At 44.3% G+C, this 15588-nt stretch overlaps 1 protein-coding gene across 1 annotated transcript in view; it reads left to right on the top strand.

The window, feature by feature from the left end:
- The window catches only part of Unc-76 (fasciculation and elongation protein Unc-76), a 14832-nt gene extending 755 nt beyond the window's left edge, over positions 1-14077 (top strand). Inside the window, exons 2-9 of the mRNA XM_078184324.1 lie at positions 3323-3575; positions 11838-11960; positions 12121-12277; positions 12414-12522; positions 12610-12872; positions 12941-13016; positions 13104-13169; positions 13241-14077. Of these exons, the coding sequence (XP_078040450.1) occupies positions 3323-3575; positions 11838-11960; positions 12121-12277; positions 12414-12522; positions 12610-12872; positions 12941-13016; positions 13104-13169; positions 13241-13257 (1064 nt within the window). The 3' untranslated portion in view covers positions 13258-14077. The remainder of the gene's footprint in view (positions 1-3322; positions 3576-11837; positions 11961-12120; positions 12278-12413; positions 12523-12609; positions 12873-12940; positions 13017-13103; positions 13170-13240) is intronic.
- The last annotated feature ends 1511 nt before the right edge of the window (positions 14078-15588 follow it).

The raw sequence follows: 15588 nt of genomic DNA, 5'->3' as shown, positions 1-15588 counted from the left end.
CTCCGAATCGATTGGAATACCAGCGTACCGTTGGCTCCCGACATAAACTCTCTCTCTCTCTCTCTCTCTCTCTCTTTCTCTCTTCCATTCCGAGTGTAATCGATCTCTCGAACCGTTTTGAAAGTGGGTGATCCTACTTACGGGTTAATAAAAACGTTTCGAGGACGGTTGTACGCGAGCCGTCGTAGATGCGTGTTTACACGATGCGAGGACAGTACGTAGGACGAGAATTTCGGAGCCGGCGAGGATTCTGCTCGGGCAAATTATAACATCGATTCTTCTGTGTCCTCGGTGATACAATTTATTTCGGGAGCCAACGGTACGCTGGTATTCCAATCGATTCGGAGATTATTTTCGCTTTTAAAGCTAGCTGGCACAAAATTCGAAATAACCTTCTCAGGTGACGCAGTATGTTAGAAAGAAAAGACTAACTTTAGTCGGATCGGTTAGCTAAGAACTATAGGCAAGTGTAACACCCTGATTTCTATGAAACTTTGCACAGAAGTCCGTGGAAATGTTTGGCATTTTTGTAGTGACCTGTATTCCTGTCAAGACGAAGGAAAATCGAGAAAGGAAAAGCTGCTACGGAATTAAGAAAATTGTAGGAGTAGGAATAAAGGTTTCTTCGAGGAACACACGGGATTTCGGAAAATTCAAGATGGCGCTACTGTAACTTATTTTCTTCCGTCGTTTTTAAAAATAATTCTATCGAACCTTGACCATTCAATTGGATTCAGGTTATGTATATGACTATAAGAAGAAACGCCGCAAATTGCTTAGTAACTTCAAACAAATAAAGCAATTTGAAATTTACAAAGCATTAGTGATCAGAAAAGTGAAAACATGTGACATGCAGTGTTCTTTTCTGCAACTACAGATTGAAAGGTTGTCACCTTTCGTCATGAATTGTTATCGTATTAGAAATTGATCGATTAAACTTTTTTTAGCTCTTAATTAACGGTATTCGGTACAGGATTACGAGCGATTCTTTTCGCTTACATTTGTCGGTAAGACGTTATATAGTTTATGTATCTACTTGATTCCTGCTGTACTGATAAACAAATTTTTCTCTCAGGTTTTGAAAATTTTATGTAATAAGTAAAATGGTGCTATTGCGTTCAGAAACATATCCCTTTGGTCTGATTTGCGCAGAACAATTTTACGACAGTGAAGATTTGCATACAGGTCCTTAATCTAGTAATTACCATTGGCAATCGATAGGTAATAATTAAACTGCTGGTTAAGGCGTCGATGTCACGCTTTCCTCGAGGCCTGGCGCATAACTATGCACATGTAAACGGAAATTTCGCAACCGAAAGAGTCGTGTTGTGCCCCGGTAGCAAGAACAGGTTTCGCGGGCCCGGGTAAACGCGTGAAACGTATAAAACGCGCGTGCACGCGCATGGTCACGCTCGTTTTGCCGGGCCTTAGAATCAAATAACGAGGGTGGCGTGGCGCATTTAGCCACCATGAAGAGAAGCGACCTTCGGACCGCGACAAAAGGCTACGTCACCCGTACAATTGCCGTCTAACGTGTCGCCCGAGCGAGCCCCGGCTCCAAAGAAACGAGAAGCGTTCGCTCGTTCGTGGAAACAGTGGAATTCCATCGGCATTCCGCTTCTGATCTCCATTGGACAAGCCACAATCGTACCCGCGGACTTTCTTCAATCGTACAATGGCATCCTGGAGTCTCTGAGTGTAACAACAAAACTCCAAATTGCATCTCTGATCATACTGCGGATCTTCACGAAAATTCTCGATGACTAGTTCATAGAAGTAGCGACAACCATGCGGGTTGTGACTTAAGGTTTAGAGTCTATTATATAAATCTGGATACTTATAATATGGTAATAAGAGGTTGCACCTGTTCTGTATACTTTGCCATTACGTTACAACTTCTTTTGCGTTCATTGAATAGCACGTATTGAAGGCGAGATCAGCAGCGACAATTCTGTTTTGCAGCTGAGGTCGTGCCGTAATTGGCAGTTACGAATAACGGAGGTCTCCGCTCGACTTAAGAGTTACCAATATTTGCGAACTATAATTTGAGGACACTGAAGTCGCGCGATCACGGCGTCGCCGATCGCTAAGTTACGTCACGCAAACGATCATTTCCTGAAATGGTACAGCAGGCTGAACCCGTGTATCAGATAACGTTCTTTCGACACCATGCCCCCGTGCGCACGTTTCGTATCGCTTTTGCGGCATCGTAGATCTCATTGAAAGCCGCACCTCCAGACAGTCGCGGAATCGTGAAAATCCGCGGCTCGGCAAGTAGACTCTTATCGAACGGCAGCCTTGACACGAGAAGATCCTGCAGGACACGATCCTTGACACGGCATACGTAATTAGAAGCCCACGCGGTAAACTGTTGGCCGTCTCTAGTGTCTCTAGCGTCTCTAGCGTTTGCTGGCTCTTCTTTCAAAAGACATCTCCGCAGCGTGAGACCTTCGGAAACAGAATGACGGCCGCTAGCCTTCAACGCGTTGACACTAATACGTGAAACAAAAAGATTGTAGAAAAGTCGATCGGCCGGGCATTCGATCCTGTCGAAAACATACGATCTGCTACGCTAAACCGATGCCCACACTAAACTTCGATCCGCAGTTTATGTAATTGATAACGGAGCCTAGCCAGCGACAGCGTATGTAATTAATACTAGCCGCGTTCTCCTTGTTGAATGCGGGAAATCTCCCCGTGGCCTGTCCCGCTCGATGCGTTCCATGAGATACGGCACTGTGTACAATGTACGCAAACGGTGACCCATCTTCCGCCGTTCCGCCTCTCTCCCTCTCTCTCCGTCAAGCTCTCTTGTGTTTACTCTGGGATACGCTGGAACCGGTGACTAGTACCCACTCGTGTGTCACTCGAATTTAGTTGGTTCTTCTCGACGAAGAACAAGGGTGGGGTTCTTTGCTACTGGTTACACGAAGTACTAAAAATATATTACATACTGCCTACGGTACATCAAAAATTTATTGTTTATGATTTTAAGAAAGACATTAAAATATCGTGCCCGCTTCAGTAGCGATACCAATCTCACGAACAGATGGTTTACTCAACGCGTTGACTAACGCGTGACTCAGATCGTGGGCCTGGGAATTATTTGCCCATATTTACAAATTTAATTCTGTGCTGATGCGTTGAGGTTGCAAAATCTAGCTAGCTCTTCTGAAATGGAAAAAGAGAGATGTAGCAAAGACTATGGAAAACCGTTCTACATTCTGTAGAAAGACGACGTAGAAGTTCGGTCTCTCAACCGTTTAACTTTCCGGATGCAAGTTGTTATGGGGTTCTGATCGTATCTTTCTCTGCTCCATAGAACAATTGCTGGACGCCAGTTTGGATGAAAACTACGGGGAGAACTGCAACGCGAACGAGCCGCCGACGACCCATGAAAATGGCACCGATACCCTACAGGAGGGGACGTTCAGCCCCTTTAGCGGCAGTCTCGAGGACCTTGTTAATACCTTCGACGAGAAGATAACGACTTGCTTCCGCGATTACGGCACGGATGTCGAGTCTTTAGCACCTGTCCAAGTGCGGACACAGGAGGAGATCATGAATGAGTGCCAGTAAGTTCTTCTCTAGGTCTCTAGACCTGCTTACTGGATTTAAGAAACGTACAAAACATTTTGAGGCCACGCCTGGTCCGCGTGATTCGTTTTACGTCAATAACGACTAATCAGTCGGTTGACTCGTCTTTGTCGGAATCATTTCTTATCTTGGGTTTGACGCATTCAAACTCCAAACATAGTCACCCTTGAACGTATAAGTGGCCCTCGAGTAATACTGAAAATCGACGTGTTATAAGAATCAATTTCTGTGTTATGTCATTTTTCCAAAGTCGCAAAGAAATGGTTTATTCATCTTCTTATATTACCTAGTAAACACTTAGACTTTTAAATTGCAAAGCATAATTTTCACTTTCGCGTTAATAAATTTACATGGCCTGATTTGATTTCTCCTAAAGAATCCTTAATTTTTCATAGAACAATCTACAAGGCAATTATAGCGATGCCTGCCGCGTTACACGTAGATTGCCAATGTTACGTTCGAACTTGCATAGATACGACACTGTGGACAAACAGGTGTACCTGGCAGCGATGTGCCATCAGGTTTCGCGAAAGTTACCTTGGTAATCGGTGTCCCGTAAGTCCCGACAGGGCTAAAGGGGGAAAACGAAGGAAAAAAGGAAGAATGCACGAGCGATAATTACGTCGATGCGTGCGCACGACCGAGATGTTGTCCATGATCCTTGGGTCACGCGATTCACCGAGTACAGTTATACCGGTTCACGGTTCAAAAATGAGGCATAAACGCGCGTCATCGTCGTCGGCACGGGTAAATGAATAGGCGATCGTTTCGCTCGTTTATCGCGTTGAAATTGTCACGATTCACCTTGAGATATCTATTACGGAGGATCGCCGCGGCTAAATGATAGGCGGAGAAACAACCTGACGAGAGCGGAAGCAATCGTTTATGGAAGATTGCCGTTATATTATTCGCGCGCGAGAGAGAGAATAGTAATTACCAGTCTCTACGGATGCTCCAATGACATAATTCAGGGTATGCAGGCGCGTCTTTCCGCTGCGTCTGGATGCGTGCCGCTTTTATGATCATGTCGAATTTATCGTTCCTATAAAATCACGCAAAAACTCGCGTGAGATTACGCCTTTCGCCGGCAACCAGCCGGCTGTTTACCACATAATATATCCTGTTCGGGTAATAGTCGCGTTAACGCTTTCTTCGGCGACTTGTTAGGGCGCGCGAAGCAGTTTCACTGGATGCACCGGTTCGACCAATATCGCGGAACGATAACTCGGACGCTGTTATTAAAGCTTATTGGTTCGATGCACGCGCTCGAATTGCGCATAGCGGGCACGTGGATGGGAAGTATGGGAACAACCAGTGTTCATTTATGGATGCACCGTGCAACTGTTTCAAGGTGGCCTCCCATCATGCCACGAAAGAGATCTTCGAAGCGTAGAATACCGTTTGTGGAATCATTTGCAATCGCGAATGTGTCCTCGCGAATCGGTTTTGAAATGGAATTGCAATACTTGCACCGTCATGCCGTAAATTATCTACTCTTCCTTGGAAAGTTTTCTATAATTCTCTAGTCTAGCTGTATTTCGCTGCATTGGATCGAATCACTCCTGAAAATATCACGTGCGCTGACTTTGTAGTCGAGCGAGGCTCGGCGTGGCACAGTTTTCTCCTTTTCTTGGCGGCCAGAGCGAAAGCAAAACGCGGTAACCCTCGAAGCGCATATCCTCGTTCAAATATACGGCACCCCGTTTTATTGGGAATCGTTGAACGATTCGTTGGGGTGCTAGGGGACGATGTGCTAGCCGCAGAGCCGGATCCTCGGGATCACGGTATCGATTTTCCGACTGAAAAGTGTGCCGCCATGAGTACTCTCTACATGACGTTTGCGCCGCGTGCTGCAGCTTTCTCTCCGCGGCGTGGACAACACGCCAAAACAAGAGAGAACTGTCTGCTAATTAAATCGTCGAGTCGCTTCGAATGTCCCTCGTTTTTCAATTGAATCCGATGTTCCGGATCGCTCGAAATAATGGCCATTGTAACGGGGATTATGTATTTGAAAACGATCAGCCGGACGGACAATAGGCTTCGCGAGTCGGCGAGCAAAGCACATATTCCCTAAGAATACTCGCGAAGAAACGGCAGATGGTTCCACCTGAGAAATTCAGAACGGTCACAGGTGGAGGCTTGCTCGACCACGGCGGAAAGTCAAAATTCTTGTGGCCCAGGGTCGAACGGACCAGGCAAATGTTTGTAGAGGACGGTGTCCATTGTGATCGAGTCGCAGGTGTCCGGGCGAATTGCGCCTTCGAACGGTGCAGGTGAAGCCCAGCGAAGCGCATAATTGTATCTTCTTCGGCGTAGAGTAACTCGGCGGCGAGGCTCTTAAACTCGTTTGAACTTCATTGTCCACTGTCGTGCATAATTCCTTTGAAGCCACGCTCTCCCGCAAAATTTGTCTGGCCTTTAATCCAGCCAATTGGCTGCCTAGGCTTGTGCAAAATAAAACAAAGAAACGGCTGACTTAAAAAAGCATTGTTCCAAGAATATTTTCTTACCGTGGCACGCACTGATAGTGCTTCGGGTCTCGCCGCAAACTCGGTTCACGATCCCACATACAGAAGCGACGATTTCAATTCCATTTCCTCGACAAAATGCGAACTCAGCGATTTTCGACTCGGCGAAGCAATGCTTAAATTTTAAACGCGAGGGCTCGAGAGATTTAACGGACATGGATTGCATCGAGCAACAAGCTCGAGAGAATCGAAGCCACGCCTACTTGGGCGTTGTACACGCAGAACTGTTCTAATCAAAGGAGACAAATTTAGAGAGAATTTCTGAGATTCTTCGGTGTTCGATTTTTAAGGGATACAAGCTAAGCACGGGCATAGGTTGCCCTCTGGGACACTACCCTGGGGCTCCACTGAAATGAAGAGCAACGAGACCACGCCCACTTAGGACGTTGTACAAAGATGAAACAAGATAAACAGTTCTCTGCTTTTTCCTCTGGCATCCTCTGCCACAAGACGTTGGTCCAGGGTAATCTTAGACGCTCGCAAACGGCAAGTTGTCCCGCGGGACTCTGCTGTATCTTTACCGAAATCGAGAGCAAAGTCCACCCGGAGCATTCTGTACAAAGAAAACGGACAGCCTTTGCTCGAAGCATTGCTTCGAAATCATGTGACATGAACGAGAAGAAAGGCCGTTGTTTCGTAAGAAGCAGAGAGTGCGGACTCGTGGAGTAATATTCGCGTCCGCTGGGGTCTTGCAGCTTACAGTGTCGTAAAAAACGAGCGTGGCACGACAGCGACTGCAGCCACGTATTTTCGTAATGTGCCAAGGATTTGCTCGCGTCAGGATCCACCGGTTACGTAACGCGGCGGCGGTTTGATCTTTGGCATGATATTGAGGTCCGTCGAAAGAGAGCGAGGCCCCAGCGCGAGAAGTCGAGAGGTCAGCGTCCGACGTTCGCAGAAACGACACGTGCTGTTGCACGTGTCTCGCTCTCGGGATCGCTGGCGTTTTCGTACACGCGTGCGGATCCGTGTGCGCACGACTCCCGAAAGAATAGGAGAGTCGTTCGTAATCCAATTTGTCGGGAGCCGTAGAACCTTTTTCACGGTGTATCGGTATCGACTTTTCGACGAATGAAATCTCGGCTCAAACGAGACCGTATTCGGCATTCCTCGACGCTGGCCTAGGCCGGTTCGTGTTTCCCCGTTCTCCTCTCCCTTTGAAACACGGTAGCTCCCGGCTCTCTTTTCACTCCCGCGATCCGAAAGACTTTCTCGCCTCGCGGCGCCCAGCTTCCCCTCTTTTCTTTCTCCTCTCCTCCTTTTTTTTCTTCCTTTTCGTCGTCTCTTTTTCTCTCGACCCGGAGCCCTTTCGAGGCCGTGCATGCACGCGCACGCGACTCTTCTGTCACCACGGTGATGATCGTGACCGCGCCTCGAAACCCGTGGCACCGCTCGTTACCCGAGATTCGATTCAGAGAACGTTACAGCCAACGACGAGCACGTTCGTTCTGAGCTAATCGGCGCGTCGGTTGTTGCTTCTTACCCAGATTCCGTTGTCTCCGAAGCCGTGTATTAACGTTTCGATGCAAAGAAACGGAAGTGCCTTGGCCCTTTTGTACCGAAACGAGATCATCGTCGCGATTGAGATATCGTTCCAAGACGAACTAATTACGGCGGGTAACATCGGATGCATTGCATTAGAGATCCTCTCGTAGACGCGAAAGTAGGATCAACCTTTTTCATTAATTCGGCCATTGTATTTGACCGTGGAAATTGCACAATTGGCTAGAGAATGTTTTCCACGTAAACTCTCTGACGTAAAGCATCAGTCTGCGAAACCACAAAGGACTTAGGTTGCGACCTAGTATGAAAAACTGTATCAACTAAAATATCCGTACGTTAATACACGCGTGACCCGTAGCATTTACCTTCCAGCACTTTGCGGAACGTTATGGTCGTATTAGAAAAGAAAGACACCGAGCAACTACGATGATACAGTGCTTGATACGTCACGGATCGAATCGCAGTTTCCTCGAATCGGATTCTAGTCCCTTTAACCCGAAGCCGTGAACCCGAGCGTCTAGTCGCGAACTCGGCTTACTACAGAGGAGTATGTATCAACTGCCTATAGCTACAGTTAGGACAATGTACATTGTAAGTAGGTTCGAGCCTGACCGGTTAGTTCGAATCAAGTATCTCGAGAAAGAAACGAGCAACGCTTTTACATAGAATCGAGCAATTTACGAGCACGTACTCTTATCGGAAATGAATTTCGAAGTTCGCGTTGAACTTGATTCCGTTCATAGCTGTAACCATGCTGCGGGCACAACAATCGCGGCATGCTGCTCGTGCGGATTAATCGCAGCACAGCGAGAAGAACAATCGGGACGTGGAGGAGTGGCGCGACGCGGCAGCGAAACGATCGCAGAGTGCAGAGAGTCCGGGAGAGAATAAAATCGGCCCCCGGAACGATCGATCGCGCCCACCCCGGCTAGCCAGCCTGGCAAAGAAATCGTGCGTGATCGAATCGGCTAGGGACATGAAAATTTGATCTCTGTGTTTTGTTCCGTCGTTCGTATCGAGCCACCCTTCGGATAGACAAACGTCAATAAAGCCGCGCACGCGCCGCGCACGGCCTAGTCACCGTCACGATTCTCCTCTGGTTATCGCGTTTTTGTATCCCGTTTTCTCAAGCAAACGTTTTACTTTTCCCGTTGCCTTCTATCTAAGGTCCAGCCGATTTCACGTTTTCCAGAAGCAATTTTTCCATCGCGCAACGACCGCATCAATTATTCCGCGTTTCTCGTTGCGTCATTAAGTCACTCTTTGCTTCTATTCAACAGATCTCACGTCCATTCCGCCATCTACGCTCGTAGAATACCTTGGACTCGCCAGGACGAAGCGGTTCCTGCACGGTCCTCCTCCTCCTCCTCCTTCTTCTTATCTTCTTCCTCCCACAACGGTTGCACAATGACAGATTTTTACGAGGATATCGTTTTCTCCTTACATGCTGCCGCTGTTACGCAACGGAACAACGTACGAGGCACGGTCGCGGATCATTGAACCGGACAATTAATTAATCAGCGAATACTCTTTCCCCGGAATCGAATTTGCCCGCGCTTTTCGTTATTCCAATCGCTGGAGGACAAACGCTGACCAAAACAATAACACGCTGCCAAAGAATCAATTAAATGAACGTTTTTTGATACCGGCTGTTGTTTCTGGACGAACTGATTGCTAGAATATAATAGGGGATAATAAAACTGCACCGCTTCTTGAAAACCTTTGAATATTTAGCTATGGTTGTAATAAATTGTTTCGCATCGGTCCCTTGAATCGCAACAGAAGTTGGCATATAATACAGGTTAACTCGAAAGTCAAATAAAATCTGTTGGAGTAACTAATGACAGACAAAGCGTTTGCGGAGACAATTACGTTCTACGAACCGGCATCAATACCGTTGAAACGGTGCAATTTCTATGTCTACTAGCGCTAGGAAACTTTTCAGAATATATCAAAGTACATAGTCGGAGAGACGTAAAGATTTTGAAAATCTCAGATATTTCTACGTTTCCGGTGATATTGTATGATTTGTTCGCTTCCATCCGGCGTGTGTGTCAATTGTTCCGTTTCATTCTAACGTTGCCGTATCGGAGCATCGTCGTGATTACCAAACGCGTGAAAAAATCCTACTCACCGACGTATAATCGTCTCCGGGTAACGTTTGCATAAACACAGGCGTGCTTTTTTATTTACACGCCTGCTATCTTTGGAGCGTATCGATTCGAGACGTTATGGAGGCGACAATGATTCTCTCTCGGTCGCATCAAGTGACCGGCCGTGATGTTTAGCCGCTTGCGTTTCGATGCCTGATGCCCGATGCAACCGAGGCATACCACCGTGTCTGGGATGAAGTCACTGCTTTAATACAATTAAAATTAATGAGCAACTCGAGTGGGTCGAATTGACCTCCATTTGTTAATCCGACACCATCGACCGGGATCCGTCTAGGTACTGTAAGGTACTGTCTCTCTCCTGCGCGCGCGAAAGTTTCGCATCGTTTTTATTTCCGCGGTTAGCTACGCCAATGTCTGCCGCGGGCCAAAAGGAAACAAACCATCGGTTTAATCAACGGGGAACGCTGGCGGAAAGAATTCGAGGGCTCGCGCGATGAGAACATCACGGGGTCGTCGTTCATTAAACTTGATTAAGAGAGGGTGCACGCGTCTGCGAGTTGAGCGACGAATTGCGCGACGAGGACATTGCTCTCACGCTTGTTGAAAGCGAAGATTTGATTTGTTGGTTCACACTTTTGAGTTGTTGGTTCGTTGCGAATGAATCGGGTATGGTATGGGGAACGACTACTTGGAAACCTTAAGATTTCTCTTTGGAGACAGATCAGGGTGCTCTCATTTCTCGAGTCGGAAAATCGGTAATTACGCATGTTTCTTTCGTTAATAAAAATAAGAAGGTACTGTAAAAGTTTGACGAACATAATGCTCGAGATTTTCGTACGACAGCGTGCACGACGCTGAGGAATGCGCCTCGGAACTGTGTCAAATCGCGAACAATTTGTCGGCTAGAAAGAAGGGTTCCCAGCGATTGTTTAGCGCACCGGTGAAAAACTGCTCGATTGAATCGGCTCTAAAAATACCGACGCAATGCGGTACGGAATAGCATGTTACCGGTGCGATTACGCGCGTTATGTAATTGGAATTGTTTACAAATCAGTGGTACGAGAAAGGGCCATTGATCGAGAGTCGTTCACGGGCACCGGCGTAGCGTCGATTCGTACGAACACGTTCATTTCCTTAGAACGGCCCGCCTATTGTTATCGGGCCACGTTACTCTCCGGTTCGTGGCCGGATCGAAGTGTGCGACTCTTCCCGCGCGCCTGCACACGGTCGTACGCTCCTATATGTACACATGCCCAGGATACGCCTACGAGAAGAGTGATTCACACGCTATCCCAGAAAACGAACACTTAACAGAACGTCTGTCGCCGTCATGCGGGATCTTATCTTTTCGTAGCAATTTAACTCGTGCGGGAATCTTCTGTTTCCTCTCGAATCAAAATTCTAATCTCTCTTATCGAACGACCTACGCGAAATTCTGCTTGCAAAATCTTCGACCTGCGCCGCTAGTTCAAGCTATATCCACTGCTGTATCGAATAAGATGATTCTTTGGTCTACCGACGCAAGTTCTATGTGTATCGTGTACTGTCGGATATTGATAGGACCCGCCGCTTGACCTCGAGAGAGCGTTTGCAGAATGCCTGAACTCGACGCGAGCGTCCGTTTTCAATTATCGCAGGACTCGCGGTTTATTTCGGGCGGCGTGTCCACCACTGAAATAAAAAATCGAAAAGTTCCAGTCGGTGAATTCTGCGAAACTGTCCGTTCCGACGCGAGTGTGCGTACGGTTGATTCGATTCGTGGTTTGAAAACGTCAGAAGAAAATTTAGCGAGAGAGGATATGAGTCAGCTAGAGCGTGATGGATCTGCATAACTAATAACATGCCCGATCAAGTGCGTATTCTCGGGAGAGAAAGAATCATTCGTGCGAGGCCAGGGATTTTAATTAGGAGATCGAGCACTCTCTCGTTTCACATTTTAATTGCGCCAAAACGTATACAGTTCTTACATAAAATAGTTATTGGGTTAAATCGAAGTAGTTAATAATTTTATCAAGAATATTCAGCACAATACTACACACCCATATTGTTAACTTGCTCAATGTTCGAATTATTAAGAGACTGTACGACCTTACAGAATGTGGTGGACGATAACCGGCACCTTCGGAAACATACTACCGATCGACTGGAGCAAATCGTACGCGAGGAAAATGCACATGCCCGCGTTGAATCTAAACGAGGTCCCACTATCGAACGACAGGTAAGCTCCTTTCTTTGTCAACGTCTCTTACTTTCATTGTCATCCCTTTGCCGCTTTCATGTCTCATACGAAGTACGCAAAAATCGAACGTATGTCAAAGATGATGGCCTAGACGCGATTAATGTTTGCCAATCGGTTGCTTTCCTTTTGTTTGCCTTAGACAAGAACTAGAAGATTTAAGTAGCGAAGACGAGGCGGTTGCGACTGATTTGGACATGCATGCTTTGATCTTGTCCAGCAGCATCGACACTCACAGTCCTGAGGAACAACTCAAGACTGCGGAAGAAGTACTTCGCGAGATAGACGACATAATACAGGTAAGTTAATTTGTCTCCACGGACATGCATATGCTACAATAATTCTACACACTCAAATTTATAAATATTTCTTTCGAACACTGTGTATCATTTCCTTATCCATGGTCCAAAAAATGAATGATTTTTCGTTTTGCAGGAGATCCCATCGATGGAGCAATCACCGGACTCGGATGGCTCGTTATTGGATAGTGACGAAGCCTTGGAACGGAGCAGAGAAGTTCTCGGTTCGCCGTTACACGAGAAAAGTATATTTCCATCGAGACCGATTTGAAACAATAAACAACCTCGGACTATGGAGCCTGCTAATACGAATCACGATGTGTTTGTTTTAGAGTTAAAACAACTGAGCTCCAGTCAACTAACTGAACTCCTCGGCGAGATGGAGTCGCTGGTGGGAGCCCTCAGCGAAACGCTGATCGCCGAACTCGCGTTGAGGGATGAATTAGAATACGAGAAGGAACTAAAGAATCAGTTCATCTCGCTACTGCTTGCTGTACAAAACCGACGCAGGCAGCACCATGTGACAAAGAAGAGAAATCAAATGCAAAATGGTACTAGTCCGTTGCCGCAACACAGATCTTTTCAGGAATCCAAGGTAGAGATCTGCTCATTGATGATACTTCCTTTTAATATAAATTAAATAATGCTCGATTCTTCTTTTAGTATTTAACGACTGTAATCCCGTATCATACGGATAGTGGCCCTCCAGACAACCAAGCTTTACAGGTTCTTATAAAAAGTAAGTATTTCTAAGTAAATAAATGTTTGTCAATTAATTTGACACTTAACTTCTTGAGAAGACGAGATTACGTAATGTTTGTTACAGTACTAAAAGCAATTAACGAAGATAGTCCAACCGTACCTACTTTATTGACGGATTATATACTCAAAGGTAAGATCATATTTTAAATTCGCAATTGTTTAACTGAATTAAGAATAAATGTTATAATCCTCCTTTTTCAGTTCTCTGCCCCACTTAGTGAGAATATCATCTCACAGGAAAGTTCATGGAATACCAGGAAGAAAGATATTAAGATATTGAAAAATACAAATTTGCTCTCTTCTTCTTGCCAGTACGCTTCAGCCGTTGTTGTGCCGCATATACTTGCGTTAAGGCAGGTGATTTTTCGCTTCTGAGTTGTGTCTCGAATTACACTCTCTCTCTATTGATTGTAGATCGTAGGTAGGGTCCCGCGACACTCGTATCTAGTCTTACTTTATATATTATAATGTGTATATTGATTTTATATAAGGTACAGTTCCGATAATCTATGTATTGCGCTCTACGGAATACCTCTTATCGTATACATGAATTATAAAATGCGATTCTTCATTTTTATATACGTCATCATGGATTTTTCGCGACGATTCGGTTTTTTGTAATTTTTTGTACATAAAGATTTTATCGAAGTACGTGTGAGCAAAGTTTACTATATCACCGAGAATACTTATATATTTATCTAGAGAAACATACCAAATAATATGTAGATCGCTCTCGGCCGAGGAGAGAGAGAAAGAGAAAAGCGTTAATAAGCTTACGGATTTAGTGCGTATCGTTGTAACACCCGTATCTATCGAAAGTTACATCTAATTAATAACGTTGACGCGCAAAAATACATTGCATCCCGTTAACCGAATCATACCTTCACAGATATGTACTTTACTTGACAAAACTGTTAAACGACTGTGCGCAAAGTTGGTATTAAACGTTCTCTCGTATACAGCGACACAGTTGTCCCAATGCATTGTGCATATAGTAGAAATACTGTGTTTGTTGAAATAAAGAAATAAATCGGACAATCTTACCATTCAAAAGAGTACTCCTCATCCGTATTCAATACAATTTTTGTTCCACATTTAATTACACTATCTTTTTCTCAAAGTAAATATTCGATGACCTCAAATAATTCTGTATCACAAATCTCTTCTTCGAGAATTTATTCTGGTAATATCCTGATACTAAAACAATTTCATTCAAGTTCTCTACTAGACAATGACATAACTAAATATGCAATGGTTAAACAATAGAACATTTGGATATCAGAATATTGTAAAAATAAATTTTCGGATATGAGAGTCTCTGCTATACGTGTGATCTACTAAACGGTGCCTAAAAAAGTATGTTATTTCATTCAAGCGAACGTAGTTGATAGAAAATCACTGACAATGATTTGTTTGCTCCTTGATAGAGTACAGAGTTAGTCTCCACATATTTTCCCTATTCTTCATACAAGCAGCCAAGCTTCCTACATAGCCTGTTTTAGAGACATCACCTAGTGCGATGATCGAAACAGTTACACTTCGAATTTTTGTAACTTTAGTAACATAACTTGTGCAATAATTTATCTAGACTCATTTTGAGCCCTGATTTCAAAGCCCTTTTGTATTAAATGATAAAACAAAAAACTAAAGGTAGGTTCTCATGTTTAAAAATTCTACATATACATACGTATAATTCTGTATATACATACACAAATATGGAAATGTACGGACTGACTACTGACATAATCGGGTCACATGATCAACGTGTTACTATTGTAGTGAGTGTATTATATTTTACTTCTAAACTTTGTTTTATAATAAAGACTCGATCTTATTTATAGTGTTCATTCGTATTGTACCAGCATATGTAATTATAGATAAATCTTCGAAAAGCTCTAAATTTAGTGATTGCACTAGGTACCGTACAATGTAATAAAGTTAGCAAACAAGCAGATGAAAATAATAGGAAAATCACTGTTATATGAATTGATTGCAATATAAATAGATTCACAAGAAGAGGTATGCACTTAATGTATTTGATTAAATGATTATCATAATTCTCCTTTAACCATAATCCCAAAAATATACATGTTTTTTCCTACGCAAAAGCTAACCTAAATTCCACATAATATTATCTTTACATTCGCGGCAATTAACTTTTACTGATCAGTCACAATTATATTACACAGATGAGTGCAAAATTGCCTTCGCATCAAACCTTAGCCAAGATTATAGGTATAGGAGGTCTCTTCGTTGTAGGTGCCAATTATCTGTTAACAAACAAATATCAACAGCGACTCCGAAGGACAGTAACCTTTCAAAGGGTAGAAGAAATTCTTCATAATAATGAGAAAGTCATGCAGTACTTAGGAGAGCCAATAAAATATGGACGTATAAAATTTTGTGATCCTGAGGATAATGTCAGAAAATTTTTTGTCCCTGTGAATGGATCTAACACTACAGGTGAATTAAATTGCACACTTTTCCTGGATGAAGAGATTAAACCTGTAATCTCAAAGTTAGAAATTAAATTTCCTGACACAATTCCT

This window comes from Augochlora pura, chromosome 6 (genome assembly GCF_028453695.1).
Source record: "Augochlora pura isolate Apur16 chromosome 6, APUR_v2.2.1, whole genome shotgun sequence".
In the NCBI taxonomy this organism is placed as follows: domain Eukaryota; kingdom Metazoa; phylum Arthropoda; class Insecta; order Hymenoptera; family Halictidae; genus Augochlora; species Augochlora pura.
The sequence above is the reverse complement of the archived record's forward strand: the minus strand, read 5'-3'. Positions and strand labels throughout refer to the sequence as shown.